This window comes from Microdochium trichocladiopsis (genome assembly GCF_020744255.1).
Source record: "Microdochium trichocladiopsis strain MPI-CAGE-CH-0230 chromosome Unknown B0I36scaffold_3, whole genome shotgun sequence".
NCBI classification, from domain to species: Eukaryota; Fungi; Ascomycota; class Sordariomycetes; order Xylariales; family Microdochiaceae; genus Microdochium; species Microdochium trichocladiopsis.
In genome coordinates this window covers 2,074,618-2,099,510 of record NW_025763546.1, presented here as the reverse complement: position 1 = coordinate 2,099,510, position 24,893 = coordinate 2,074,618, and the positions used below count along the sequence as shown (strand labels likewise).

The 24,893-nt window shown below is 56.6% G+C and overlaps 9 protein-coding genes across 9 annotated transcripts; 6 read left to right on the top strand and 3 right to left on the bottom strand.

Moving 5' to 3' along the window:
- Window positions 1–1,261: 1,261 nt before the first annotated feature.
- Window positions 1,262–2,350, top strand: B0I36DRAFT_360606 (Ctr copper transporter; the record flags this gene model as incomplete). The annotated part of the gene is made up of 2 exons (XM_046158341.1): window positions 1,262–1,508; window positions 1,983–2,350. 2 exons carry the CDS (start codon window positions 1,262–1,264, stop codon window positions 2,348–2,350), a joined length of 615 nt encoding a protein of 204 aa, XP_046015294.1.
- A 434-nt stretch (window positions 2,351–2,784) lies between these two features.
- On the bottom strand, window positions 2,785–4,974 carry B0I36DRAFT_360605 (uncharacterized protein; the record flags this gene model as incomplete). The annotated part of the gene is made up of 4 exons (XM_046158340.1): window positions 2,785–3,560; window positions 3,714–3,723; window positions 3,873–4,037; window positions 4,573–4,974. The coding sequence occupies 4 exons, from the start codon at window positions 4,972–4,974 to the stop codon at window positions 2,785–2,787; spliced, it is 1,353 nt and encodes a 450-aa protein (XP_046015293.1).
- Window positions 4,975–5,518: 544 nt separating this feature from the next.
- B0I36DRAFT_89420 (uncharacterized protein) lies at window positions 5,519–7,039 on the bottom strand. Its single transcript, XM_046163539.1, has one exon. It carries the CDS (start codon window positions 6,908–6,910, stop codon window positions 5,564–5,566), a length of 1,347 nt encoding a protein of 448 aa, XP_046015292.1. The 5' UTR covers window positions 6,911–7,039; the 3' UTR covers window positions 5,519–5,563.
- A 608-nt stretch (window positions 7,040–7,647) lies between these two features.
- On the top strand, window positions 7,648–8,204 carry B0I36DRAFT_89424 (uncharacterized protein). Its single transcript, XM_046163540.1, has one exon. It carries the CDS (start codon window positions 7,819–7,821, stop codon window positions 8,137–8,139), a length of 321 nt encoding a protein of 106 aa, XP_046015291.1. The 5' UTR covers window positions 7,648–7,818; the 3' UTR covers window positions 8,140–8,204.
- B0I36DRAFT_317833 (uncharacterized protein) lies at window positions 8,205–8,945 on the top strand. The gene is made up of 2 exons (XM_046153203.1): window positions 8,205–8,454; window positions 8,585–8,945. The coding sequence occupies exons 1-2, from the start codon at window positions 8,351–8,353 to the stop codon at window positions 8,658–8,660; spliced, it is 180 nt and encodes a 59-aa protein (XP_046015290.1). The 5' UTR covers window positions 8,205–8,350; the 3' UTR covers window positions 8,661–8,945.
- A 298-nt stretch (window positions 8,946–9,243) lies between these two features.
- B0I36DRAFT_317831 (kinase-like domain-containing protein) lies at window positions 9,244–12,098 on the top strand. The gene is made up of 4 exons (XM_046153202.1): window positions 9,244–9,664; window positions 9,732–10,308; window positions 10,380–10,972; window positions 11,066–12,098. Exons 1-4 carry the CDS (start codon window positions 9,626–9,628, stop codon window positions 11,888–11,890), a joined length of 2,034 nt encoding a protein of 677 aa, XP_046015289.1. The 5' UTR covers window positions 9,244–9,625; the 3' UTR covers window positions 11,891–12,098.
- Window positions 12,099–12,142: 44 nt separating this feature from the next.
- On the top strand, window positions 12,143–13,082 carry B0I36DRAFT_89376 (uncharacterized protein). Its single transcript, XM_046163537.1, has one exon. It carries the CDS (start codon window positions 12,395–12,397, stop codon window positions 12,893–12,895), a length of 501 nt encoding a protein of 166 aa, XP_046015288.1. The 5' UTR covers window positions 12,143–12,394; the 3' UTR covers window positions 12,896–13,082.
- Window positions 13,083–16,929, bottom strand: B0I36DRAFT_89398 (centaurin beta). The gene is made up of 5 exons (XM_046163538.1): window positions 16,599–16,929; window positions 16,195–16,533; window positions 16,062–16,128; window positions 14,643–15,999; window positions 13,083–14,584 (listed from the first exon to the last, which is right to left on the bottom strand). The coding sequence occupies exons 1-5, from the start codon at window positions 16,791–16,793 to the stop codon at window positions 13,270–13,272; spliced, it is 3,273 nt and encodes a 1,090-aa protein (XP_046015287.1). The 5' UTR covers window positions 16,794–16,929; the 3' UTR covers window positions 13,083–13,269.
- Window positions 16,930–20,148: 3,219 nt separating this feature from the next.
- B0I36DRAFT_239109 (uncharacterized protein) lies at window positions 20,149–24,363 on the top strand (the record flags this gene model as incomplete). The annotated part of the gene is made up of 3 exons (XM_046149666.1): window positions 20,149–22,749; window positions 22,808–23,392; window positions 23,449–24,363. The coding sequence occupies 3 exons, from the start codon at window positions 20,149–20,151 to the stop codon at window positions 24,361–24,363; spliced, it is 4,101 nt and encodes a 1,366-aa protein (XP_046015286.1).
- Window positions 24,364–24,893: the final 530 nt, after the last annotated feature.

Sequence of the window (24,893 nt, the reverse complement as noted above, 5' to 3'; positions counted from 1 at the left end):
CCGACCCCACGCGTGGGAAGACGTTCCCCCCGCCCGCAAGCGGAGGGCCGGCAGGGTCCCACTTTTGTGGTTTGACGGAGGACCGGAACTGCCGGGCCTGGCCTCCCTCGATACGTCATGGAGTAGGAACTCTATACCTTGGTAAGATTGTGATTTCGCCAAGTGAAATTTCGTGTTGCGCACATGAAGGACTCAAGTCGTATGCATTAGAGAGTCTTGCTTAGACGATAGAATGCCTGGCGCTAGTGTGCCACCTTCTGCTCGGAAAACCCGGTATAAGTGAGCGGGTGTTGCACGGAGACTTGGAGGGCAATATATGACTCCCATCATGTCCGACTGACATGGATATGCTCTCCTGGAAGAGCAACAAGAAACTAGAGTCATCTCTGCTCATGCGACTCGTAGCGCCAGCTCGCACGTTGGACGTCAAACTCCCATCACCGATTGCTTGACGCCCTCATTGTCAAGCCTCTCAAGATGGCCATCATCGCTGACAGGCGCCACTGATACTTCGTGTGCTCCTACTCGCCAGCAGCTCATGCGAGGCACAAGCCTTCCACTAGACTGTGAGAGCCAGCTGCGGTAGTCACCTTCGCGACCGTCATTGTAGCACTACTTGATGTCGAGCAGGTTCACCATGCAGCATCGGCGAATCTCATCGTATCGCTCGAAGGGCTACACTGGGGAGCTCGTTCCTTCCAAGGCGCTGTCAACCTCTTTTGCTGTGCCATCAGACACGACTTACAGCTTCCTGAGGTTTCCGGGTGCGGGCCTTCTAGTGGCTTCCTACATTGTCCCTTCGACCGGCTTACCTACCAGCCTCCGGGAGGTCTGATGGCCGAGACGTAGGAGGGTCAGCCGAGTGTATGACAGAGAACCCTTCACCACGGGCAGATGACAAAAATGTCTCACCTGTCACTTTCAGTGGTTATTCTTACAGGATTGATGGTGGCGTCCGAAGCAAGACCTCGGAGTTCCCCCACAATGGGAGGACCCCTGGAGGGGATGCCCCACCCACTGCCAGTTTGGGGAAAGCGCCAAGGACGTCAAGGGCTGGGCGGGCCTAGTGTACCCTAGGGTAGACCCTGAAACAGGCCGCGACACTTGACCTCGGACGACGACCAGGACTCCTGCTCACCTCACCTCACCTCATCCCCTCATCATCATCATCATCACCGTCCTCTACCACTGTAGCTTCCCCAGCTGTACTCGACAGCGCGCACCACATATATCCCGAGTACACCCACCACATCTTGTCACCATGGACCACTCGCATATGGACCACAGCGGCATGGACATGGGCGGCGACCGCTGCAGCATGAACATGCTCTTCACCTGGAATACAAACAACCTCTGCATCGTCTTCCGCCAGTGGCACATCCGTGGCCCAGGCTCGCTCATCCTCTCCCTCCTCGCCATCGTCGCCATCACCGCCGGGTACGAGGCCCTCCGCGCGGCCGCTCGCCGCTACGACGAGCGTACCACCCGCCATCCCGACGCGCTGCCCAGTAAGTGTGACTTGTTCCTTTCTTCTCATGCGTCAGTTTGCTCCGAGCCTGGTCGAGCATAGGGGTGTAGACCCAGGGTGTCTCCCAGAGAATATATTCCGCCGAGCTCTCGTGGCAGATTCACGCTGTGATTATCGACTAGACAAAAGGATATAGGCTGCCGTTGGCTCTGCTTTTCGTTCGGCCCCTCCCCCCCCGCCGCCCTCCATCCCCGTCCAAACAGACCTAGCTCCATTCCTCCCCCCTCACAACACAAACAACACGCCGAACGGGATCGAAAACAAACTTTCCTTCTTCTCTGCCTCCATGTAGATTGAAAGCGGTCGCGAACCAAAAATCCCCCAAATGGCTAAGATATAACCTGCTCTGGACTTGTGGCTGCAGGCTGGCGGGCGCGGGCGGGCGGGACTTTCTCCTTTCCCCCTTTCCCGCTTCTTGCTCCACATTCCAGAGAAGATTCCCTGAAACCTATAGACCTCCTCTATTCCTCCATTTCCAGTCACGATCAGACACAGCAGCAGCAGCAGCAACCAGCAGTGACTGAATCAACCCCGTTCCTCACACCCACCATCATCGCAGGACGAAACAGCAACTCCACTTCCACGAACGGCGGCGGCGGCGACTACAGCAGCAACAACGGCGGCACAAGCAAGCAGGTCCGCCTCGTCAAGTCGGCCCTGTACGGCCTGCAGAACTTCTACGCCTTCATGATCATGCTGCTCTTCATGACGTACAACGGCTGGGTCATGATTGCCGTCGCGGTCGGGGCCGGGGTCGGGTACTGGTTCTTTGGCAGCTCGGGGCAGGGGACGCGGGCGTACAAGGAGACGGCTTGTCATTGATACGGGGTGAACAATTGAGGCTCTTTTCTTTATATTGGACGAGAATCGCGATTGGGGACTGGGAGGAAGTTGGGGCTCGACGACAAGGTTTCTGCAGGCAGGAAGCAGGAGGGAGATGGAAGGGAGAGGATGTGGTGGAAGCGGCCCAAATGGCGAGATCACTCGGAGATTCGAAGTGTGCAGATATATTCAGACTCGGAATGAGAGTTAGCGTCTATTCCGCGGAACACGCAGCAACCTCTTCACCCCATCCTCCGCATGAGATCGGACAAGTCGCCAGGGACAGAAAGGGCCATCGGTGTTTCGCCCAGTCTGAACAGATAGGATGTGTCATTTATATTTCGAGTCGAGTCAAGTCAAGCCGATAGCGCATATCTGCCATATGCTTGGACTTGGGCTCGGGCACACGAGCGGGCCTCACCTTCCCCAACTCTTCACATCTTCTCATCCTTGACAACCTCCTTGATCGCCTCCTGCCCGACCTCGTTCCTCTTCTTCTCGCCCAGCAGCCCTGCAGCCTCGAGCCTGCTGATGATTTCCTCGTCGCCGTAATGCTCATTGTGCTCAAACTGGGGCTCGACGCCGTACGCCACGCGCGCGACGTCGACAATGATCCGGCCGGTCATGCCCCAGACCAGGAACCTCTGGTCGTCGAGCAGCTCCTCGGTGCTGTCCTCGCCGCCGCCGCTGCCGCTGCCATTGTAATCATCCAGGCGGTCCGCGAGCGCGGCCTGGCCCGACTCACGCACCTTGGGGCGCACCACGCGCTGGTCGTTGACGGGGACGTGGAAGTTGTGCACGCGCCACGGCTTGCCGTGCCAGCGGGTCCAGCGGCCGTCGTACCAGTGCCCGCTCGGCAAGGGCTTCTCGCCGGCGAGCGGGTCGCGGTCCTGCGCGAGGAGGAAGTTGTGCAGCGGCGCCGAGAAGACGGCGGCGACTTCCTTGGCGTCGAGGCGCGGCATCATGGCTTCTTCGACGAGGTTGGTGCTCTGCTGTTGCTGGGATGAAGTGTTGTTGTTGCCTGTGAGTTGGGCATCGGGAGGGATGTCGTCGGCGTGCAGGAAGGCGACGCAGGGGCGGACGGCGATCTCGGTGCGAGCCAAGCTGCAGGGCAAGTCGCACAGGGCTTCTATCCGGAATGGCTTGGGGAGCTTGGCCTCGTCTAGAGGCAAGCCAATCTCCTCCCATGCCTCGCGGCGTGCTATTTGGTCTGTCACCATGGCGGTCAGTCCCGACTCTCTTTCTTGGGGTACACAATTTATCTATCCAGACACGGAGGGGCCAGGGGGGGTAGTGGACGGGAAGAGAAGCGCAGTCCTATCTGAGTGGCGTGCAAAACATGTAGAGAGAGAATTGCACTTACATCCAGTTTCCTCTAGTGTATCAGCCTTCCCACCTGGTAACGCTGCGTGTCCTATTTCCGCGAACAAGACAATCAGCTACTGCAGTTCCCAATTTATATCACAAGCACACCGGCCACTCTCCACGGTGAGCAGCCCCAGTCAAAATGACTGAAACGTACCAGAGAACTCCGCAGGCTCGCAGCCCGCATGGTGATGACGACCCTGAGGTCGCCCCTGCGGTCGGCGTAGAGCAGGACGAGCACGGCGGCGCGGCGGCTCACGGGGAGACGGTCCCACGTGGGGAACGGAGGCGGCCTGTAGGCGCGGAGGCGCGCGATGGCGGCCTTTGACCGGATCAGCATCTTGCAAGTCTTGTTTCTTTTTTCAGGGAAATTGTGTCCTATGTCTCCCAGCGTCGTCCTTGCGTGTGTGTGTGTGTGTATGTCCATCAACGACCTGAAAAGAGTTCCATATGACCCCTTTGAGCGGCCCTAAATGAGCCTCTGGGTTGCACTGGGCTGGATGGGTGGTGGTGGAGGTGGTGCTGTGTTGGTGAGGTGGTCCATTTGGAGGGAGCTGGGGGATGTGCGTTGCAGGCCTGATCTAAATGGATGGAGTGTGTCCAGACATCAATCGCCACGGCAGAGCGCAGCTTGATTGGCAGCAGTGGGGACGTAGGTGCCTGACCTCCCAGGCGCACTCGGAGAAGTTACCCCTTGACCCCTTTTACTGATTATTCTTGCCGTCGTAGTATTTCATTGAAATGGTTCATTGGGCAAAGAAAAGGAGCCAAAAGACAGACAACCCCCGTTCGTGGACACACGCCATCCATGCACCACCACCACCAGATGACGAAATAAAGTGGACTCGGCAACTTACCGCCGAGACGGGACTGAGCGGGGCCATGGCTGTCACATCCCAGTACGACGAGGCTCCCCCAGAAGGAACAACGAGAAGATCAGCCGCAACTCCCGACGACAGCTCTCCAGACTGGCTCGTATAATGGTCGACGCTAGAATGGCGCTGCTGTTTCCGTCGCTGCTGCTGTTGTTGAGCAGAGAATACCGGTGCACTGTCGTCGTCGTCGTCGTCGTGCGTGAGTGCCGGTGTCGCTGCGATGGCGAGCTGGGCAGCAGACCGCCGCCTGGACCGCAGGTTGTATCGTGGCCGCGAAGCACTGCTGGTGTTGTCGTCGTCGTCGTCGGTGTCACTGTTGTCCCCGTTGACGCAGATTGGGACAGGCTCGTCCAAAGCAGCAGCGGCAGTTGCTGCCGAGGACATTACTGTGTCCGTTGTTGCAATGGAACGAACGGATCGTGGAAGGAGTACTTGAGCAAGGTGGGAAAAAGAGCCACGGCTGTCTGGAGACTGGATGCACTGGAATGAGCCGAGGATCTGTCCAGGCCGGGCCTAGCTGTGTACCCCAGGGTAGCTGTGTGATTGCGGCAGCTGAACAGTGGCCAGTTTGTGCTGAGCCGGAGGCGGTGGGATGCGCAGTTGGGGGAACACGAGCGAAGAAGGCGCTCAGAGTGGGACGTGGTCGCCGCGGCAATGCGGGGTGCAGTAGAGTCCGCCCAAAACCCCCCACACTCGCATGGGCGCCCATGCTGGGGGGTGTCGAGATTGACCACAACTTAGATATTTAGTGATGAGTGAGGGCCTTGTCATTGTCTATAAGCATGTCAAATACATTTCTACGGCGTCTTTTATTAGTCAAAGGATTGGGTCGCCACAACAAACGACTGGTATTAGTGAGGCAAACGCAAGCTTCAGCCTCTGATAAGCACAACCACACAAAAGCACGCACATTTGCACAACACAACACATACACGCATACACACACACCACGGTCCGTCCTGTCGCTTGTCGCTCACACAAAGTTCTGCCCAAGCCTCGCATCCGCCGTGCCAGACTTGACCATCTTCCGCAGCGTCTCTCGGTCCCGCTTCTCCTTCTTCTCCTTCTTCGACTCCTCGGCCGCGAAGCCCATGCTCAGGCTCCTCTTGGCCTTCATCAGCATCGTCTTGACCCTGCCCGGTCCCGGCGACGGTGCCGGTGCCGATGTCGTCCGCCGTGGCTGGACCCCCGGCGACGCCGGCTCGTGCACAGCAGTCGCCCGCCCCACGCTCGTCGGCGTGACCGGGGCAGCTTCTCTCTGGACGCCCATGGGAGGCATCCGGGGCGTGCGATGCTTGGCCTGGACCGCGATGCTCGGGATAATCTCTTGGACGTCGTGGCTCATGCTTAGCCGCATCGACGACCGGCGCAGTGTCTGGGTCAAGTCGCCCAGCCCCGAGAAGCGCTTCGCGTACAGGCTGTCCTTGCGCCGCCGCCCGCCAAATCGCCTGTAGTCGTCATCTTCGCCGTCGTCGTCGTCGCCGTCCTCGAATACGCTCTTCTGCGTCATGACCGACATGTGTCTTGTCGTGCGAGGGTACGGCGTCTTGACGTAGCTGTCGGCCAGCGCGCGCTCGTACAGCTTCAGTGGTGGTGGGGCCGCCGCCGCACGCCGGGCCACGGCCCGTTCCGAGTACGCATTGGACGGAGCTGCCGCCGCTGCGAACGTAATGGTTGGCTGGGCCACCGGCACATCCTTGATGCCCAGACCCTCGGTAGCCCTTTCGACTGGAGACATGGCCTTCTTCGTCCCGCTTCGCCGACCTGCCCCTTGGTCCATCAGTGTAAAAGTCTTGCCGCTTGCTTTGATCCTCTCCACCGGTTTTCTGATCCTCTCCACCGGTGGGTCCGCAACGCTCCGTCGGAAGTCGTTGCTCTTTCGATACGATTTTGGCGTGGAGTTGTACGCGAAGGAACCAGAGCTGGAATACGTGCTGTAGATGGGCAGCCGGAGACCAGGGTCACAATCTGCCGAGCCGACCGGGGTGACGGGACTGCTCGACTCGCCCGAGTCTTCCTCGTCGATACCGCATCCACAGTCCGGGTGGGCCGTCGGAAGAATCTTGGAGACGTCCATGCCGTAACGATTGGGGTTCTGCCGGGACGTCATGTCGACTTGGTAATCTTCGGCAGAATCGAAGCTTGATGCACCATCAGAGTAGACCGAGGACGAGAACGAGGCCGGTCGTGGCGGAAGAGGCTTCTGCAAGTTCACGGGACTTCTTGTTGTCTTTGAGTAGGCACTCTGGAAGGCAGATGTCGGAGACCAGCCTTTCTGGCGCAGAGTCGACCGTCGTCCGGCTGGTTTTGTGGTCATCATGAATGAATGCGGACACGCCTGTGGCTGTATGGAAAGTGGGTGACCAGGTTCTCAAAGACACAACCGCTCGCGGGGTGGAGAGGCCATGGTACATGTATCAGGGCGCTCGAACAGACAAAGAGAGTGAGGCAAGTATCGGACAATTTGGGTTTGTGTTGGACGGTGACTGCTTCCGGACGTATGCGTCCTGTCATGTTGGTCCCTTTGTGACAGAGCCTAGACGTCGCCCACGCCACTGCCAACATGCCGGGTTGGTGCTCAGAAAACCATCACCAACACAGGTAGCACAACATAGTTTGGCGATCTCGGAAAGATTGTTCTGGGATCCACCACCTCCAGCCAAGCCGCGCTAGGCGACCATTCCCTGAGGTCTGGCCATGTCAGTTCAGACGGGGATTGCGTGCATGCCTGACTATCAACTGTCCAAGCCGGTCGACTTGCGAGAGCCGCAAGGCCATCGGCATTTGCGCGGGAAGACCGCCTGTTCATGCGCCTGGTGCATCTCTCGGAATCGTTTTTACTGACCGAGGTGATACACGGTCGACTCGACTGTCGCTTTCCACACATGAAAGTGACTGGATAGTGACAAGAACGAAGCTTTCCGTCCTGTCTGCCATCAAGAAGGTGGTGGCAGTGAACAGAGTTTCAGGTGAGACATGTATATCCAGCCCCCCACAGAGAGCCATCGTAGACTCAGCCAGCCCAGGCAGGTGGTGGAGCTTCCGCGCCGAGTCCTCTTAGCGGTGGTTGTAGCTAGGATTGTCATCGGGTCTGCCATGCAATGTTGGGTCAGGAAGCTTGGTGGAATCCTTCATCACTGCACTGTCCCAACTAGCACAGCAAACAACTGGTAGTCCAAATTGGGTCGAAAGAAATCGACCAAACCCCTTAAAGTTCGGATCTAGTTCATGTCAAGGTCGCTCTGCAGGCACATGATTTTGTGTGCAGCGTCAGAGAGTCTCGACTCAGGTGAGAGTTTGACAGAAGCTTCGACCAAGACAGCCGCTTGTGGACATGACTTTGTCGGTCGGAACTCCACCCGACGTGAGACATCTGTTCGAGGGTTTGCCCTGCATAGATTCGGGGAACTTGACTCCTTGATGATTGGTGAGGCTCTTTTATTGTCCGAAACCCGCGTCACAGCCGCTGGGTCGTCTCCTCGTGCGTCATGGTTGGCGAAGGGAATAAAGCGGCTCATCCGATTTCACCGGCACTCTCTGCTTATGTAATTCGAGGCAGGACCCGAGACATGTACGTACCAGACATCCTGCACGGTTCCCCATGACGGGACGGGTGACGGGGGTTTGCGTTGCCCGATCGCACAAGTGGGCAGCGGCAGGGCCCAGTCGCTGATCTGGTCACCTTGGCAGGCTGTGACTGAGGCGTCACGTCATTCGGCCCTCTCGAGACGATCCTTTACGCTTCCGCGTGCCAGTCATCATGATCCGAGTCCCGTGCGGGCGAACGACCAGCCCCCGACGGATTCGCAAGCTCCCCACCCGATCTCATGGGTCCGAATGCCCGGGGTTCGACAAAATAAGCGTGTGAGCGGATTTCATTGACCCTGCGAGCACGATCTGTCAAGGCCAGGGTCTGGGCACACCCGCGAGTCCCATGCCTGGTGTCTTTTTCGATGTATGACTTTTCAGAGAGCGCAGCTTAACCTCGTGGTAGAGAAGGTCTCGAAATAGAGGAACCAGCTATACCCACGGCTTGCTGGCCAATGGCTGGCTACCTGTTCGTGTTTTGAAGCTCAATAGGCATCACAGGATTGCCATCAGCTGATTCTGTGGTTGTGGCAAGGGGGGCCAGAGGCAGGCGGTCGGTTGCGCTCTACCGGCTGACTAACTAGAGGCTGACTACCTGGACAGCCTTGCAAGGCCACACTGCCCTCCCGGTTTGGCAAAAAAGCCTGCTGCGCAGCGAGGACGTGATGGTACCGAATGATCGAGCCATGGGCGACGTGTGCGGCCAAAGGTTGTGCTGGTGTTGTATGGTTGGGATGCTGAATGCCTCGAAGCCAGTTTCGCACCGAATAGAAACTTGTACGATCGTACCTCCTGCTGGCCAGCGCAACACCATGCTCAAAGCGTGGGCATGGGCAGCTCTGAGGGTCGTAAACGAGATGCGCCAGGCGGGACTGATTGAGCGCTTTGATGGAAGCTGTCTGGATACTGGGCTGTGCCCACATGAAGCGCGCCATAGCGGCGCCCCACTGGAGGAGCAGGCAGGCAAGCGGGCAGGCAGGCAGGCAGGCAGGCACCCACTGGGGCGGTCCAGCTCCCAGCCCGGCCGTTGCAACCGCCCGCCCCCGGCACGAAGCATCACCCAAGCACCACTTGCGCAGCACCTCCGCCGCCGTCGTTGACGGGTGTGACTTGCGCGACCTCCCCGTGACTCGAGCTTCCCAAGTCTCCCTCCCATCGCCCATCGCCCTCAAAGCCCTGCTGCCTCCGTCTCTTGCCCCTTCTAATATCCATCGCCAGGCTACCGCGCCTTCTCCTCTGCAGCTTCTCAGCTCTTTTGCGACGGCTCAGCAACGCGTTGGGTCTGCCTGTCGCGCATCGTTGCACAGCTCTTGCGCACAGTCACACTCATCTTATCGACATTGTTGCCTTCACAGTTCACGTCCTCACGTCGCTGCCACCCCCCGCTGATCCACCCAACGACCCTTCCAGGCACTCGCCCCAGCTGCCTGTAGAGCAGTCAGGCGTCATGGCGCCCCGCGAGAAGAGCCAATTGAAGCGTGGCCGAGTGAGCCCTTTCTCGCATCTCTCGCGGACCTGGACCTGGAGCCCTTTGCTAACGAGTCGTCGGACAGGAGTCCGCTGGTAGTCACGATGATGATCTGTCCAAGAAGCCCCGGCGCTCCGAACGGATATCGCATACGAACAATAACAACAAGCCCGAAGAACACCTAAAGACCCCAATAACCAAGAACCGGCAAAAGCTGCCTTCTCCCGTCACCAACCTCGAATCGTCCGACGAGCTCCGAAAGGAGGCAACCGTGGAGCCTCCAGAAGGCCGGCCAAGCCAGATTACCCATCAGTCACCCGACGAGGCAGTCTCTCAGTACGGCTTCTCCTCGCCGCCACAGGATACCCAAGCTTTTGCAGCATCCCAGTTTGTGGACCCTGACGCTGCCCTGTCGGAGGAGGTTGCAGATGAGGCAAAGGAAGGAGTCTGGGGCTATCTCCTACCTCTAGACACTCGATACGGGCGCTGTGTAGTACTGAAGAAGCGCTCGAGCTGCCCATTGCCAGAGACAGTTGGCGCGACCAAGACAGTCAAGCAGAGCAAGGAGAAAAGCCCATTACCAGAGGAGACAACGTATGAAAAGTCCAAGGTTGGTGGCATTCCAGCCGGCGGCTACTTGATCGGGCGCCATCCAGAGTGCGGTAAGGTTCTTTCGAAATCATCTTACCCAATGGGCCGTCCCAAGCGCGTCGCTGACACCAGTGATACGCAGATATTGTGGTGGACGATCCGGTGGTCTCAAACCGGCACTGCCTGCTGTTCACTGAAAACAAGGGAAAGGACACAGTCACCGTACTCGAGGATCTTTCCAGCAACGGCACATTTGTCAACGAGGCCATTGTCGGGCGCAACCAGCGTCGCGAGCTGCAAGAGCTAGACGAAATTGCGGTGAATGACAAAGCCCGCTTCATCTTCCGCTACCCGAGAAGCCGGTCCTCATCCGGGTTCCTGCAGCAGTACACCCTGCTGGAGCGTCTGGGCAAGGGCCACTTTGCAGAGGTCTTCCTCTGCGTAGAGAAATCTACAGGTCAACGCTTCGCAGTCAAGGTCTTTGCCAAGACTCCGGGTATGGAAGATCGATCCAAGACCGATGGCCTGCAGCAGGAAATCGCTGTCCTCATGAGTGTGGCGCATCCAAACGTCCTCTGCTTGAAGGACACATTCAACGAGAAGAAGGCCGTTTATCTTGTTCTTGAATTGGCACCAGAAGGCGAATTGTTCAACCACATTGTCATGAAACAGAAGCTGAGCGAAGATGCAACCCGGTTCTTGTTTAAGCAACTGTTCCAGGGCATCAAGTACCTGGTAAGTGCCCTTCTCTGCTTCTGCCCGGAGCTGCCCGCTGCACTACACTCTCGGCCTTGTGAGTGCTTTGCTGATACATTTGCCGCATCATAGCACGATCGGAACATCGTCCACCGTGACATCAAGCCTGAAAATATCCTGCTCGTTGACAAAGACTTGCATGTGAAGCTTGCCGATTTTGGATTGGCCAAGATTATCGGCGAAGAATCCTTCACCACCACTCTTTGTGGTACACCTAGCTATGTTGCGCCAGAAATCCTGGCCAAGGGCCGGCACCGGAAGTACACAAAGGCTGTCGATGTATGGTCGCTGGGTGTAGTGCTGTACATCTGCCTGTGCGGCTTCCCACCATTTTCTGACGAGCTCTACTCGCGCGAGTTTCCATACACGCTCTCCCAACAGATTAAGAATGGCCGTTTCGACTACCCCTCACCATACTGGGACTCTGTAGGCGACCCGGCCTTGGATTTGATCGACTGCATGCTTGTTGTTGATCCCGAGAAGCGCTACACTATCGACCAGTGCCTGACACATCCGTGGCTCACACAAAAGACACCTGGTGTCGCGGACAGTACTGATGGCCTAGTGGCCGGTATTGGAGGCCTTGAGGTGCATCGCCGCGGTGTCGCCCGCGAGAGGACACTGCTGAGCTCCATAAACTCTGTGCAGGTCACGCGCCAGATCGATCTGCCGAAATCGGGCCAGCTCAAAGTCTATGCGAAGAACCCGACTGCAGCCGACAAGACCAACGCCACGCCTGGTGAGGCGCGCCCAGACGATAAGCGGGCGGCGCAGGAGTTCATGGAACTGGGTGGTAAGGGCGACCAGCAGCTATTTGGGGACGATGCAGCGAGCTTTTATACAAAAGAGGAGGCGGAGCAGGCCAAGGCACAGAAGACGATGACAAACGGCAACTGAACAACAAGTGCCCGGATATAGTGGTCCTGCGCAAGAAGTCGTGAATAGGTTGTGACGAGCACACGAAGCTCCATCACCGCCAGCACGGCATGCCAGGAGGAGTTGTGGTAATGCTTTTTTCTCTCTCTCTCCCTCTCTGTCTTCCAGCAAATCACGGGTGCACAACATTCCAGGCTTGGATGTGGTTTGCGTGTTTTCCCGGGGGGCGCCATTTCTGTTGTGCTCCTATTTTCTTCCATAACTAGGGCGCTTTCATCTGCTGGGATCGCGTTGACTGTTCTCATTCTGCACTACAAAAAAATCTAGGAGTTGTAATCACGTGCCATTCAATCATATATATATATACCGATTCATGCTTCCATCCACTTGTGCTGCCATGTGACTAGGAACAATGATTGAATGCCGATCTCCTGCCTGACATGATGCTCTCCTAAAAACTCCACCGTTCGTGTTCCACAGCCAGGGGGTACGGTCCCAGACATACGGGCGTTGTCTCACGGTGCAATGTCCTTGCAAGAAATATACGAGGCGGCACGTCAGGAGGTTGAAAAGGTGGCTGGTCACACAAGCTTGAGCGAGACGAACTTTTGTCCAAGCGGAGCACACCACCGCAGCGCGGCCGCTGAGAGAGAACATCATTTGTTGCGAGTGACGGAATTCGGTCTATCTATACCCATTACGGTCATCTCTACGTGCCTTGGGGTGGCTTTGCTTTGGTATTCCAACCCTGTGATAAGAATTTCCAGCATGTACATCGCGATGCTGATTACCATTACTCTTTCGTATATGTGTGGACAGCGACGCTGCTTCGGTCTCTGCGCTACCTATATCCATCCAAAGGAAGGCCCAACGCCGTTGTCAAGGGAGAAGTGGCTGGGCCGGGATGCGCCAGCTGGGGCGCTCGCATCTGTACACGCACTCTATAGCGCAGCAAGTCAAGCCTCGAGCGGGCGCTTGCGACATTTGAGCAGCATGAGCTTCTCGATTGCGCTTTATGGGGGTTGAGTGACTGTTGGCGGCGTCGTGTCTGGTGGGAGAAAGGCGTCTAATGCCTACCCACCGTGCAGGTCTTTGCTGTGCATCGTGAGTTGAGCTTGCGTTCGCATAGCCAGACGAGGCGAAGGAGGATCCGTGTGCCTTCTGGCATGCAGGAACGGCAGGCAGAACGATTCTGTGGACGGTGCCAGGTGTAGCCAGTCTGTCCTCGACAGGAGCCGATCTGTCCTTCTCCACCAACGACCAGAGGTAGCTGGCATGATGGGTAGCTGCTAGCTAGTGTATGTCGAGTTCCGCCGCACTAGTCTTTGTGGCGGCGTCTGAACTGAGGATGGGGAGGACGCAGTCGAGGATATAGTCGAGGACGTCGATCTCCGGCGTATCTACCGCTCGGCGATTGGCGACCTCGCTAGCCTGCCCCCGGCACTAATACGTTTCTGTAGACGGTCCTTGTCACGAGAGGGTTGGCGCTCACTGGCGCTGGGACTCAGCGTGGTGGTAACTGAGCTCCCCATCGCGTCCACTGCGGCTACACGGCCGCGTTTCTGCTCTACAAACGCTTGCGCGCTTCGACTCAAAGGGAACGCTGGCAGAGTTGCCGGGAGCTCAGCACCATTTTGCAGCAGCATTTCTGCAATCGGGAACGGCACGGTCTTTTCTGGTGTTGCCGGAGTGGAGTTTGCGGTACTTGGTGAGGGCGAGGCCGGATCTGCTGCTGCAAGTGCGAGATAAACGGGATGTGTGCCGCGCACCTTGTCAAGCACGTTTGGATTGGCCTTGAGAGCTAGTGCGTAGATGACCTGCTGTATCTCGTTGCGCTTAATGGCTGCCAGGAGGGTCTCGTCGGGACTAGGATATCGAGAAAGCGTCGTCGAGATGGGCTCAACAAAGGCGCGATCCACATATTTCGCCGTGATGAACTTGAGGCGCTGCTCACGCGAAGCTTGGGGCCCAGGCTTGATATCGGCATCCAACTTCGCCTCCCAGATCATGTTGGAAACTCTGTTACCGACTAGGAGCAACAACTCGATGATATCGGCCGTGAAGGAAGTGATATCCAGTGTGAGAGACCGGACCTTGCTGATGTGTGTTCCGAGAGACCTGTGGATACCACTGCACTCGATGCAGAGGATTATCGCTAGATTGATCGAGACCCATTCTACTTTCGATGAGCTGCCACAGTCTGCACACCAGCAGTTGCCCTGGTCGTTGTCGCGTAGCATTTGTAACAGCTTATCGGGGTTTTCATCATAGCTGTTGCTTGGTGGCCGCATGCCAGCCGGCTTAGCGCCAACCGTGGTACGACGAGAAGCGTAGGCAGGTGCCGAGGAGTGACCTCCGTGCTGTCCATGATTCAGCGAGATACTCTTGCCTGTGAGAATCGACCCGATGTCCCTCTTGAGACTCGACGAGCTACCGCTGGATGGCGTGGAAGGCTTTTCCTTGAGACCACGTTCTACAGCACTCTGAAGTGCGTTGTTGATGGACAGGATCCAATTGGCCATGTCATCATCGGTTGTGGCTTGATATACCCTCTTGAACTGAGGAGTGATCACCTCAAAACAAAATCTACGCTCGGCATTCCTGGCCTCGCGGACGGAGGCCATGCGCAGATCGATGGGCTCCATGTGCAAGTCTAATTTCTGCTTCCAATTGCTGTATTCGGAGAGCCGGCCGCCATCAAGCACGACCCAGAACCTTGGTCGACATTAGTAGGCGTCGGGGAGTTAATCAGGGGTAGTTCATTGGTACTTACTTGTGCCAACCCTGTTTGTTGAGAGACAGAGGATCGACGTGCGCGCCAGGGCGATTGAGAGCCCACAGAAGGCCTTCTTTGCGATGCGACGATGTCTTGTCCACGAGCGTCAACTGCGACATGTCTCTTTCCTCAAGATCCCGGATGCCTCTGAACTTGGAGGTGGCAGCAGGACTAGTACTCTGTCCAACGCTTCCTGGTGATCTCGAAAGCTCAATACCCGCAGCTGCCATTGAGCCGGAGTTGCTTGAGCTCACGCCCCGCAACTGGGAACCAGTACTATCTGCGCGACCAAGCTCGGGTTCCGAGTTTGTTTGGTGGCCATTCGGTGACGGCACCGGTATTGGGTTGGAGCCCTGCATTGTGGACTCGCCATCATTCTGCGTACCGTTGCTCTTCTCGAGCACACGCCTCTTCTCCTCTCTTTCTCGCCTTTGGTATTGAAACTCTTTGTCAGCTTCTGTCACCTCAGAGGACAGTGCTTCCAGCTGTGGCAGGAGTTCATCGACTTTCTTTGCTGCACGGAGGAAGCATTGCGCTTGTGTGTTGGCATATTTTGTGAGATGTGAGAGGACTTCTTGCTCCTTGCGACCCCCGTGCAGATCTTGCATGAATGACGAGTAGTCGAAGCGTTTCAGTTCGAAGTTTCGCCGTTTGTTCTGGTACTTTGAGTCGCTGTCCGCTATTTTCTTGGTCTTTACCGGGTCGGTCCGCTGTCCTAGATAGCGTGAGACGTAGGCATAGTACTCCTTGCTTTCTTCCTCGAAATCGCGCTTTTTTGCCTCCGCCTGTTTGATGTCGTATACGTATAACTTGCTGATGGGATCAATGATGATCTTTTGCATATTGATTGTGTTTTGTCGTTCATAGGCTAGTATTTCGCGTGCGATTTTGTCGAAATAATGCTCAAGCGCTGGTCGTACTGCGTTGGCGTTGGTCGCGGAAGCTTCCCGAAGAGCATCGATGAAACTGACAAAGGCGTCGTTCGCCTCATTCTGTGCAGTCTGGGCCTGTTCCGCCTTCTTCAAGACCTTCTTCATATGGGTCCTCATGTTCCCTGTCTTCTGCTCAAGAGCTTTCATCGTCGCACGAAAGACGGGTCCATCGTCACTCAAGTTCATGTCTTCAGCTGGACGAGGGCATGATATGTCCACCTTTACAGACTCTCTCTGCGATTGCAAGCCTATTGGCAACGAGGGGGAGGCCTCTGAAGGAGGCATCAACGGGGACGCAGGCTCTTCGATCTCGCTGATGCGGGATTCGACTGATTGCGCCGACGCAACTCGTATCTTGGGGGGCACTGCAAGTTGAAAGACAGGCGAAGGCGAGTTGGGTTGGCTGATATAGCCCCCATTTCCTAGAAGAAGCCACCAATGTCAATTGAAGGGGACGGGCGAGGTTTTGATAAGCTGCACCCACCAGTAACCCAGAAGGAGAAGCTCGCCAATGTGACTAGTCGGTGGCCTCTCTGATCATACTCGACAAACTATGCAAAGGTCAGTTTGGTGTCCACAAAGCAGGTAATCTTGTCCGAATAACATGGAAGTCTTACGCTGCAAGAGTTTCTCCAGCCGTTTCCTCTATCTTCTGTAGCTTTTGGTGGTTTCCATTTCCACGACCAGTCAAATGTTACTGATGGGCTGCCGCCTGTGCTGTAATCTCCGACGAGCTCGACATTCGAGTTCTTGTGTAGATTCGGATCGGCGTGGAATTCTCTCGTCACGAGGTTGTCAACTTCTCGATGGTTGGAAGCATACACGTAAGTCAATCCGTTGATTAATGTATCGCCGCCCGCGGCATCTTGCCGGACGGCAAATGTGAACGTGAAGACGAGTTCGTCGTCGCTGCTCAGCTTCAGCAGGAAGCTTGGAGTGGCTGCCGGATCGGGATCCTGAGTCCAGGTCAGCTTCAGTCTACTACGACACAACGAGGACCTTCTTGTGCCAGCCGACTTACCTGAACGAATTCCACCGGCGAAGCATCTCCGACTGGCCTCGAGGCAGACACACGAGTGGGGGGGAACGCGTTGGGGAATACTGTGATTGAAGTGCGCTTCCTCGGGCTGGTAATCACCAAGGACGAAATTGACACTACAAGAGCCTGTAAGCGACACGGCCACAATGAATAGGGAAGAGTTGACAGTACGGACATCGGTTTGGGTCCCTAAGACAGAGGGCAGAGCCATCGTCAGGCCTGCTGCTGACATTACCCATTGTAGCAAGGTCGCGCACCAAGGTTCGGGCGGTTCATCAGTCGTATTTGTAATAGACGGTGAGGATATTTCGGATCGGTATGCTGAGGAACCGTCAGGACAGGCGCAGTCGCAGGTCGGCGGCTCTTCTTTTACAGAGGCAGCACTGTACGGGCTGGGCGACTAGATATATGGTGTGAAAGCACATGCGAGGGCGGGTGAGGTTCCGCAGCAGCGATATATGTAGGCCTGTCTAGAGGAGATGCTGGAAATCGCGAGCGATGTTTATGAGCCTGGTGCCACTTGGACGGTTGAGCCCGCGCGTGGCAAGCTGGACACGACTGTCTGGCAAGATGCAGAGGTAGAGAGGTAGAAGTGCGGGTTTCGCAGGCGGGAAAGAGCAGCAGTGACTGGAGCTGGTGTACGCCGAAGAAGGTGGCGGTCGTCGTCGCGGCGTGGCGGGGAGTCGTACTTGTCGAAAGGAGCACGGATGTGTGGGTATGTGCCTTCTTTGTCTGCAACTGTGAGTTGGCGCGAGCAGTGGCAAAGGGCAGGCAGGATGGGACGAAGCGATGGGGTTGGCGGGCTGCAGGTCGTTCGAACAAAGGGTCTGCCGTTGTCGACGGAGCGAGTCCAGATGTCGCAACAGCCTGCGAACCTACAGCGGCGACAGGCTGGCGGCGTGAACAACAGGACGGGGGGGAACTGGCAGGGCAGTGCAGCGCAGTGCAGGCCGAGAGCTCGCTGGTGGTGGGGCACCAGGGTGCGCGAGAGAGGGGGCGCAACCACGAACTTGACTGGGCCGGCCCCTTGAGATGACCGTCACGACTCCACCAAGCACTTGACGAGGCAGGCAGGGGATCAACCACACCCACCCGCATCCATCGACTTTACAGGCACCGGCGCCAATGACACACATGCCCCGTTCCTGTCCAGCAGCCCTGAGCGAGCAGCGCAAGGCGACAGCCGGGGGCTTCCAGGTGGGCCACGAGCGATCACCTGGCAAAGGTTCTCCTTCTTCAGTACTGTACCCACACCAGCAAGGTATTGTTCTCTGAGGTCCTTCCATCAGCTGTCGCCGAGTGGCTCATTACGCTACGCATTCAAGGCAGGCAGGCAGAAGGCAGGCAGGCAGGGAGGAAGGCAGGGAGCTTTTCTTGCCCAGCCCTTGCCGCCCTGATCAGCTGTGCAACGGCAGCCTTGGGACAAGGTTGTCCAGTATACTGCCATCTCTGTGTTTCTCATGCGTGACACGAGGTCAACGGCAGACCCACCCGAGAACGCCGTTATGCGACACTGGACGGCTACTCCAGGTTTGAGTCTGCCAAGCCCTGGATGTTTTCTTTACCCCACGCGCATAATCGAGCTGGTTGCCAGGAGAGACAGCGATACCAGCAGGCATGAACATCCGAGGTGGACTTTCTTGACGAGCAGTAGAGGCATTTCTTGGCCAGATACTGGCTGGCATGTGCATTTGCTGCACATGTTGCCTCGAACGTTCAATGTGTCACGTCGGGTCGCCACTGGTCTAGCATGTCACATGGCCAAGACAATACCTTGGTCATTCTGGTCGGTAGCAGTGACCGCCTGTGGCGTGGAGCCTCGTACTCTGGTCTCGTGTTGAGCAGCCGTGCGTGCTAGGCATGCGACAAGCCTGAAAAGCCTCGTGATTGCTTGTACTCAAACGCTGAACGACAAGAGTGTTACCGTGCCATGCCGACGCTCGTGCCTAGCCAGTGGCGCTTGCTTGGGTGCAGCATCATCTCATCTCTCCCTTCTGTCTGGACAAACATGCCCGCGGCACTTGGCTTGTGCCTCACGAAGCGACTGGGTTACAACGGGCATTCCTACACTACGCTAAGTACACACGTGGCCGAGTGCAATACTTGTCTTGTTAACAGTTGCGTCTCTAATATGCTAGGGCTCGGTCATCCCGAGCAAAAGCCACGTGAGCCACGTGCTCGTACACAAAGCTCCCGACCAGACAGGTGGACTGTCAGACCTTGGCAGACAGATCTGTGAGGCTTTGACGATTCGCTCGAAGCAATGTCGGATTACGAGCACAGGCGGGCCCGCACTGTCAACTAACGTGCAGGCAGTCGGGTAATGAAGAGAGTGGCCGATGCAAGACCCATCACCGCGCACTGCTCTTGTGGCACCTGCACTTTAAGGTACCCTGGGGGTACTAGCATGCTTTGGCGAAGGGCCCCCTGAGTATGGCCCGTCGAGACAAATGTGGCTGCTTTTGATTCTTTGCTGCAAGGACGCCAATCGAAGCTATCAAGAGCACCCATCTGTGCAAGCAAGCAACACAGGCAAGTTTCACCTCGGGACAATGTTGCAGTCGTGGAGGCGGATCTGGAGTTGGCGTTCGGAAAGAGGTTGCCTGTCGACAGGCACATGCGCCGGCGCACGAGCAAGGTCTGGTGCTCGCAGCCCGTGCATTCCAAAACAAACCTGGCCACAAGAGAGCATAACGTCATCCGCCAAACTTAGTACCTTGCCTTACACTTACTTGCCGATGCGGGCGGGCGCAGCAGCTCATGAGCCTCAGAGGCCCAAGGGGCTGACGTTCGCGCAGATGCCAGTTCTGACCGACAGGCAGTCATATCTTCTGACGGGTTGCGGACGTCCGTAGATGTCTGTCTGGCTGCGACCTTGACCAGCACAAGGCGGTATCGACAAGCCGTGAGTCGCAGATGAATGCAGTGTGTAACACCGCCGTGCCCGCATAGTCCGGCCCCGCTTGGACGACGACCCCTTAACCGCCCCAGCAGCAGCGCATCACCACCAAGCAAGCTCCAGAGCTGGCGAGGTGGGTGCGCAAGTGTGGGTGCTATCAGACACCGCCCAGGCGCCCAAGCCGCTCTTGCGTCTCGCAACAACCCCCCAACCCGTCGTCACCCAACCGTGACACGAACATTAGCGCTCTGCGTGACGCCTTCTTGGACTCCTTCTCCCTCCTGCCGCAAGCTATAGAGACGCTTCTCCAGCTCAAGACGAAACCGCCCTGCCTCGCCCGCCCGAAGTCCCATTGTGCGCCACCTCTCAAGCGCAGCCCCTCCCCTCCTTCTGGTCATTTGCGCCTAGCGACGCCCAATCCCTGCGCATCGCAACCCACTGACGTCGCCTCGCCCGACCACGCACGCCAGTCTGCAGCGGCGTCGAGGCCGAGACATCTCTCCACGCCGCACCGCCATGAGTGTCGCGCCGTCCTAGGCTCATCAATACCAGCCGACCCAAACCCCCGCCGTGAGCAGCTGCGCGGACCTCGCCGGCCAGCCGTATACCATGTCAGCCTCATCGAGGGCGTCGATGCAGCAGCCCTTCAACAGGCGCCTCAACAGTGTCCAACAGACCGCTCGCCGCGACCGGTCGAACTCGGCACCTTCACGGCAGGCCGCCGTCAGCTACGATGATGCCTACACATACGCCCTTAGAGTTGCCTACTTACACTACCTGCTCCAGCCAAAGACCAAGCGGAAGCAATGGGTGCCGGCACCGAAACCTCCGCAACGCACGCACACGACCAATGTCGGGGATCTTGTGAAAGAGTTCGTGCCTGGCAACTCGAGCAGTGTCAAGCTTCCGCACGGCATCAGAGGTGGTCTTGAGAAGCGCATGCAAGGGGTTATCACTGGGCAGGAGAGACTACCTGGCTACAACGACCCGGCTGTCAAGAAGACGTTTGCTCAGGCATACACCGCATTCACAGAGCAAGGGTTTCGAAAGAGCATAGACAAGGATCGCAAGGCAGAGCCTCTGGTGCTCATGTTCTACTCGTCGGCCACCAAAGCATGTATGATGGGACACACGCCCGGCGACGACTCGTGGAAGCACTTGGTCGACCGGCACCTTGCCTTGTTTGTCCGTCTTCTCAGCAGCCTGCTGCGGGACCAAGGCTATGAGCAGGCCAAGCCAGAACTGATGAACAGATTGACAACATTGGAGAACAAGCTGCTCACCAACGACCAGAACCTGTCGATTGGCGGCGAGGGTAGTGCCGGCACTACGATTGAGGTCATAGCACCGCTGAGCTATGATGTCAAGGACATGCCTCTGGTCCAGGTGGTTGCCCAGATCTTCGGCTTATCACATTCGGACGTCCAAAGCCATATCGATGCTCAGAAACCCAACTGGACGGAGGAAGCCGCGTTGAAGGATCTCAAGTCGTACCAACTTCGCTTGAATTCGAACGCACGCGGCGCGCTCAGGAGCCAAGATTTCGATCTGGAGGACGCCTACCAGGACTGGAAGCGAGCCGAAGCGCCACAATTGTCCCAGATGATGTTGGACATCCTCACAGCCCAGCCCACGCTTGCCAAAACTTCCTCACGGAGCAGTGTCATTCTCGACAAGCCACTCCCCAGCAATCCTTCAAGTTACGACGAAGATCAAGCCTATGCTGATCTGAGTAGGGCATTGTCCATGTCTGACGGAAGCGCATTTGGCATCGAGCACGCTCTAAGTCTGAGCTCGATATCGCTTGACGACACGCCGAGCAGCATCAGATCGGTAGATGAGGCCCAATACACGTTCATTCCCCCAGCACCCAGAGATTTCTTCAAAACTATTGTCAGTTATGTCCTCGAATTTGACGCCATGCACGACAATGGTAGCGACCAGACCGGGCCGTTCTCCAAACAGTCGATGGAGCTTCTTACAGAGCTGTGCGTCCGGTGGCGCCTACCGCAATTCACTCGCCTGGTCGTCTTCGTCGAAAGCGCCGCCAGGCGCTTCACGGACACGCTGTTCTCAGCTGTGGATCTTGACAAGACTTTTGATCTCGTCAAAGGTCCCCCGCCTCCGACTAAGAAAGCGCCGCACATATTTTTGTGGGAGGAGAACCTCGCTACCATAGACCGTGGACGCTGGACCATCAATGACCACGCCGTGTATCAGAACACGCTTTCCTCGGTACATGACGCGCTGCTACGGGAATTATACGACAAACTTATGCATTGCTACGAACCAAAGCCCCCAACGATTGGGCCAACCTTGTTTGTGCTTGACAACCAAATATACAGCGATCCTGCATTCTCCAGGAAAGAGGACGATGCAGCCGAGTTTGCCCGCATATTGAGGGCTGGCCTGGAAGAGCAGGCCGCCATGGTATATCGGGGTTTCTTGGATGCTGAGATTCCACAAAGTCAGGAGGAGTGGCATTTTGGCCACGTCGTTCAATTGGGGAAGCAAGTCGTCAAGCTTAGCGAGAGGATCAAGAAGCGGTATAAGAACAACCCGGAAGTAATGGGCGTCAATCCTCTCACAGTCCTGGTCAACACCACTTTCCCAAACTTCGAGAATGATGCGCATGACCTTGTGAGACGGATTGATCAAGTCTCCCAGGAGCGTGGAGAGGAGCTCGATGTTCAAGAGGGATTCGAGCTGTACAGGGAGCTCGTGGAGATCAGAACGATACATCGATCAGCGCTTCCCAACAAGCAATTTTCATTCGATGTGGAGGAGCTGCTCATCAACTATGTGTGGCGCTGGCTCCAGAATGCCGAACAGAAGGCTGATGAGTTCCTGGACGAGGCGATCAAGCAGGATCAGTTCCGTGTGCGAAGTCAAGCTGAAGGACATGTCCCACTGGACGCTGAACGCCACAGCCACTCTGTCATCGACATGTTCCAGCTGTTCCACCAGACTGCCGAACAAGTCTTCAAGCTGCAGTGGGCGAATGACGTTCATCATGCTCGGTTCATGACTGTGCTGGCCAAGATCTTTGCGAACAGCCTGGCAAAGTACTGTGAGGCTGTGGATCAGAAATTCAACCGGGAGATGGACGAGCAGAGACCTGAGGAGCAGGAAGCTACTGCAGCGAACAAGACTGCCCAGGGACGGTTCCTCCAGTATGCAAAGGAAGCTTGGAATGCAAAGGACAAGATGGAACCATTCCAATTCTATCCCGAGGTGAGTTGTAACACTAGCACTTCCACTTGATAATTTTGCCCACTAACAGATTCTGCAGTCTCTTGTCAAACTGAACAACATCGAGTGGGCCATGCAGGAGCTCGACAAGCTAGAAAGCTTGATGAACGTCGATGCTTGCGCCGCAATCCTCGAGAAGGTGGATGGCCCTACCAAGAAGCAAGCGCGACGACCAACGAAGTATGTCTTTACCATCAAGCTCGTCGAAGCTGAGGAGATCAAAGCATGCGATCCCAATGGGACAAGCGATCCGTATGTCGTCCTCGTGGACGAATATCAAAAGCGACTACATAAGACACGCGTGATCATGAGGACTCTCAGCCCGCGATGGGATGAGTCTGTGGAAGTGACTGTGACCGGCGCGCTCAACATTGTGGCAACAATTTGGGACTACGACGTCTTTGGCGACCATGACTTTGTGGGAAGGACGTCATTGAAGCTGGATCCCCTTCACTTCAGCGATTATCTACCTCGCGAGTTCTGGCTGGATCTGGACACGCAGGGCAGAATCCTCATCCGCGTCAGCATGGAAGGCGAGCGGGATGATATCCAGTTTTACTTTGGCAAGGCCTTCCGTCACCTGAAACGAACAGAGCGAGATATGGTGCGCAAGATCACGGATAAGGTAAGAGGTCAACCAAACCAGGCGAGAAGTACTGTCAGGACACTAACACGCTGCAGCTCACACGGCAAATCTACTTGTCTCTGTCCATGGAGGCTTTGCGGGGCCTTTTGGGTCGCGGCATTGCCTCGCAAGTCAACTCGCTATTCCGGCGCACATCGACGATACCACAGATATCGGAAGCGGATGTCGTCGGAGCTCTCAAATCTTTGTTCGACTACTTTGATGAGAACTTTGCCATCATGAAACAAACATTAACCGAAGCGACCATGGTCGCTGTCATGAAGCGGCTATGGAAGGAGGTCCTCATGGCTATTGAAGCACTCCTCGTTCCACCACTATCTGACAAGCCATCGACCCAGCGCCCGTTGACTCAGAAGGAGGTCGACATCGTCTTCAAGTGGCTTGAGCTGCTTTTCGAGTTTTTCAACGCCAAGGACGAGGATGGCGAGGTGTTGGGTGTTCCGGCCGAAGTGCTCAAGTCGCCTAAGTATCACGAACTTGCGTCCTTGGCCTTCTTCTACTTCGACACCACCGATAACCTGATCCGGTTGTCGGAGCGCATGACGGCTGCGACCCTCCAGCGGCAGCAGCAACAGCTCCAAGCCACCAACCGTTTGTCCGCGCCGCCGACCCTGGGTGGTGGGCTTGGCGGCGCGGGGCCTGGATTCGCCTCCATGGGCACAATTCGCCGTGGCAAGAGCATCATGATGAGCCGGAATCTGGGCACAATGCGCCGCGCCAAGGAGGAGAAACGCAAGGAGGCCCAGGCCGATCCTTCGGACGACATGATCCTGCGTATCCTCCGCATGCGGCCCGAAGCTGCCGGGTTTCTACGTGACCGGCACCGCCAGAAGGAGCGCCAGGCCGCGCAGGCCGCTGCGGCGCTCATCGTCAGGCAGAGTGTGACCCAGGGTTGGAACACAGGCGGTGGAATGGGCAACTTTGGTCGCGGAGGCGTGCCGCGACGCTGATCTGATTTGAGCGAGGAAGGCAGCACGAAACTCTTGAGGGAACGATTGACTAATTTCTTGTTTATATAATACTCCTCCGGCCGCCATTGCTTCGATTATGGAAGAGGTGTGGTTTTCCTGGACTTTGCGATGGAGCTCGTTGTTTTCTTCTCATGTGCTCATGTGGTCTTAGTTCCCCCGGTACTCCATCGTACATATTCTCTTGCCTTGCTTTGACTCTCTCCCCAGCAGCTCCAATACCCAACTGACTTTGAGATTACATCTGGTGCCACGCAGAGTGGTACTGATATTACAACTTTTGTCTGTTTAAGCTCCATAGATGATGCCTCTCGGATCATCTGATCGTGTCGTGAGGAGCTACGGCTTCTCAGGCAGAAGAGTGCTTTGCTGTTTCTGTTGACATTGTCATGTCCCTCATCGACATAGTTGCATAAAGCTTCACCTCGGCCAGGGAGGCTGGGCTATCACAAGTGTGCAGGTGCAAGTGCTTAGTGTTCATGCCCATGTGCTAGATGTGACCACTGTTGTTG

What these genes read in the sequence shown, in the direction of transcription:
- B0I36DRAFT_89420 (XM_046163539.1), bottom strand. Translation starts at nt 6,910, where the DNA reads ATGATGACCACAAAACCAGCCGGACGACGGTCGACTCTGCGCCAGAAA.
- B0I36DRAFT_89424 (XM_046163540.1), top strand. Translation starts at nt 7,819, where the DNA reads ATGTCAAGGTCGCTCTGCAGGCACATGATTTTGTGTGCAGCGTCAGAG.
- B0I36DRAFT_317833 (XM_046153203.1), top strand. Translation starts at nt 8,351, where the DNA reads ATGATCCGAGTCCCGTGCGGGCGAACGACCAGCCCCCGACGGATTCGC. An exon ending in GGGTTCGACAAAATAAGCGT is followed by an intron (nt 8,455 to 8,584) that starts GTGAGCGGATTT and finishes ACCTCGTGGTAG; the next exon opens with AGAAGGTCTCGAAATAGAGG.
- B0I36DRAFT_317831 (XM_046153202.1), top strand. Translation starts at nt 9,626, where the DNA reads ATGGCGCCCCGCGAGAAGAGCCAATTGAAGCGTGGCCGA. An exon ending in GCCAATTGAAGCGTGGCCGA is followed by an intron (nt 9,665 to 9,731) that starts GTGAGCCCTTTC and finishes GTCGTCGGACAG; the next exon opens with GAGTCCGCTGGTAGTCACGA. An exon ending in CGGGCGCCATCCAGAGTGCG is followed by an intron (nt 10,309 to 10,379) that starts GTAAGGTTCTTT and finishes AGTGATACGCAG; the next exon opens with ATATTGTGGTGGACGATCCG.
- B0I36DRAFT_89376 (XM_046163537.1), top strand. Translation starts at nt 12,395, where the DNA reads ATGTCCTTGCAAGAAATATACGAGGCGGCACGTCAGGAGGTTGAAAAG.
- B0I36DRAFT_89398 (XM_046163538.1), bottom strand. Translation starts at nt 16,793, where the DNA reads ATGTCCGTACTGTCAACTCTTCCCTATTCATTGTGGCCGTGTCGCTTA. An exon ending in CGCCGGTGGAATTCGTTCAG is followed by an intron (nt 16,534 to 16,598) that starts GTAAGTCGGCTG and finishes ACCTGGACTCAG; the next exon opens with GATCCCGATCCGGCAGCCAC. An exon ending in GCTGGAGAAACTCTTGCAGC is followed by an intron (nt 16,129 to 16,194) that starts GTAAGACTTCCA and finishes ACCTTTGCATAG; the next exon opens with TTTGTCGAGTATGATCAGAG.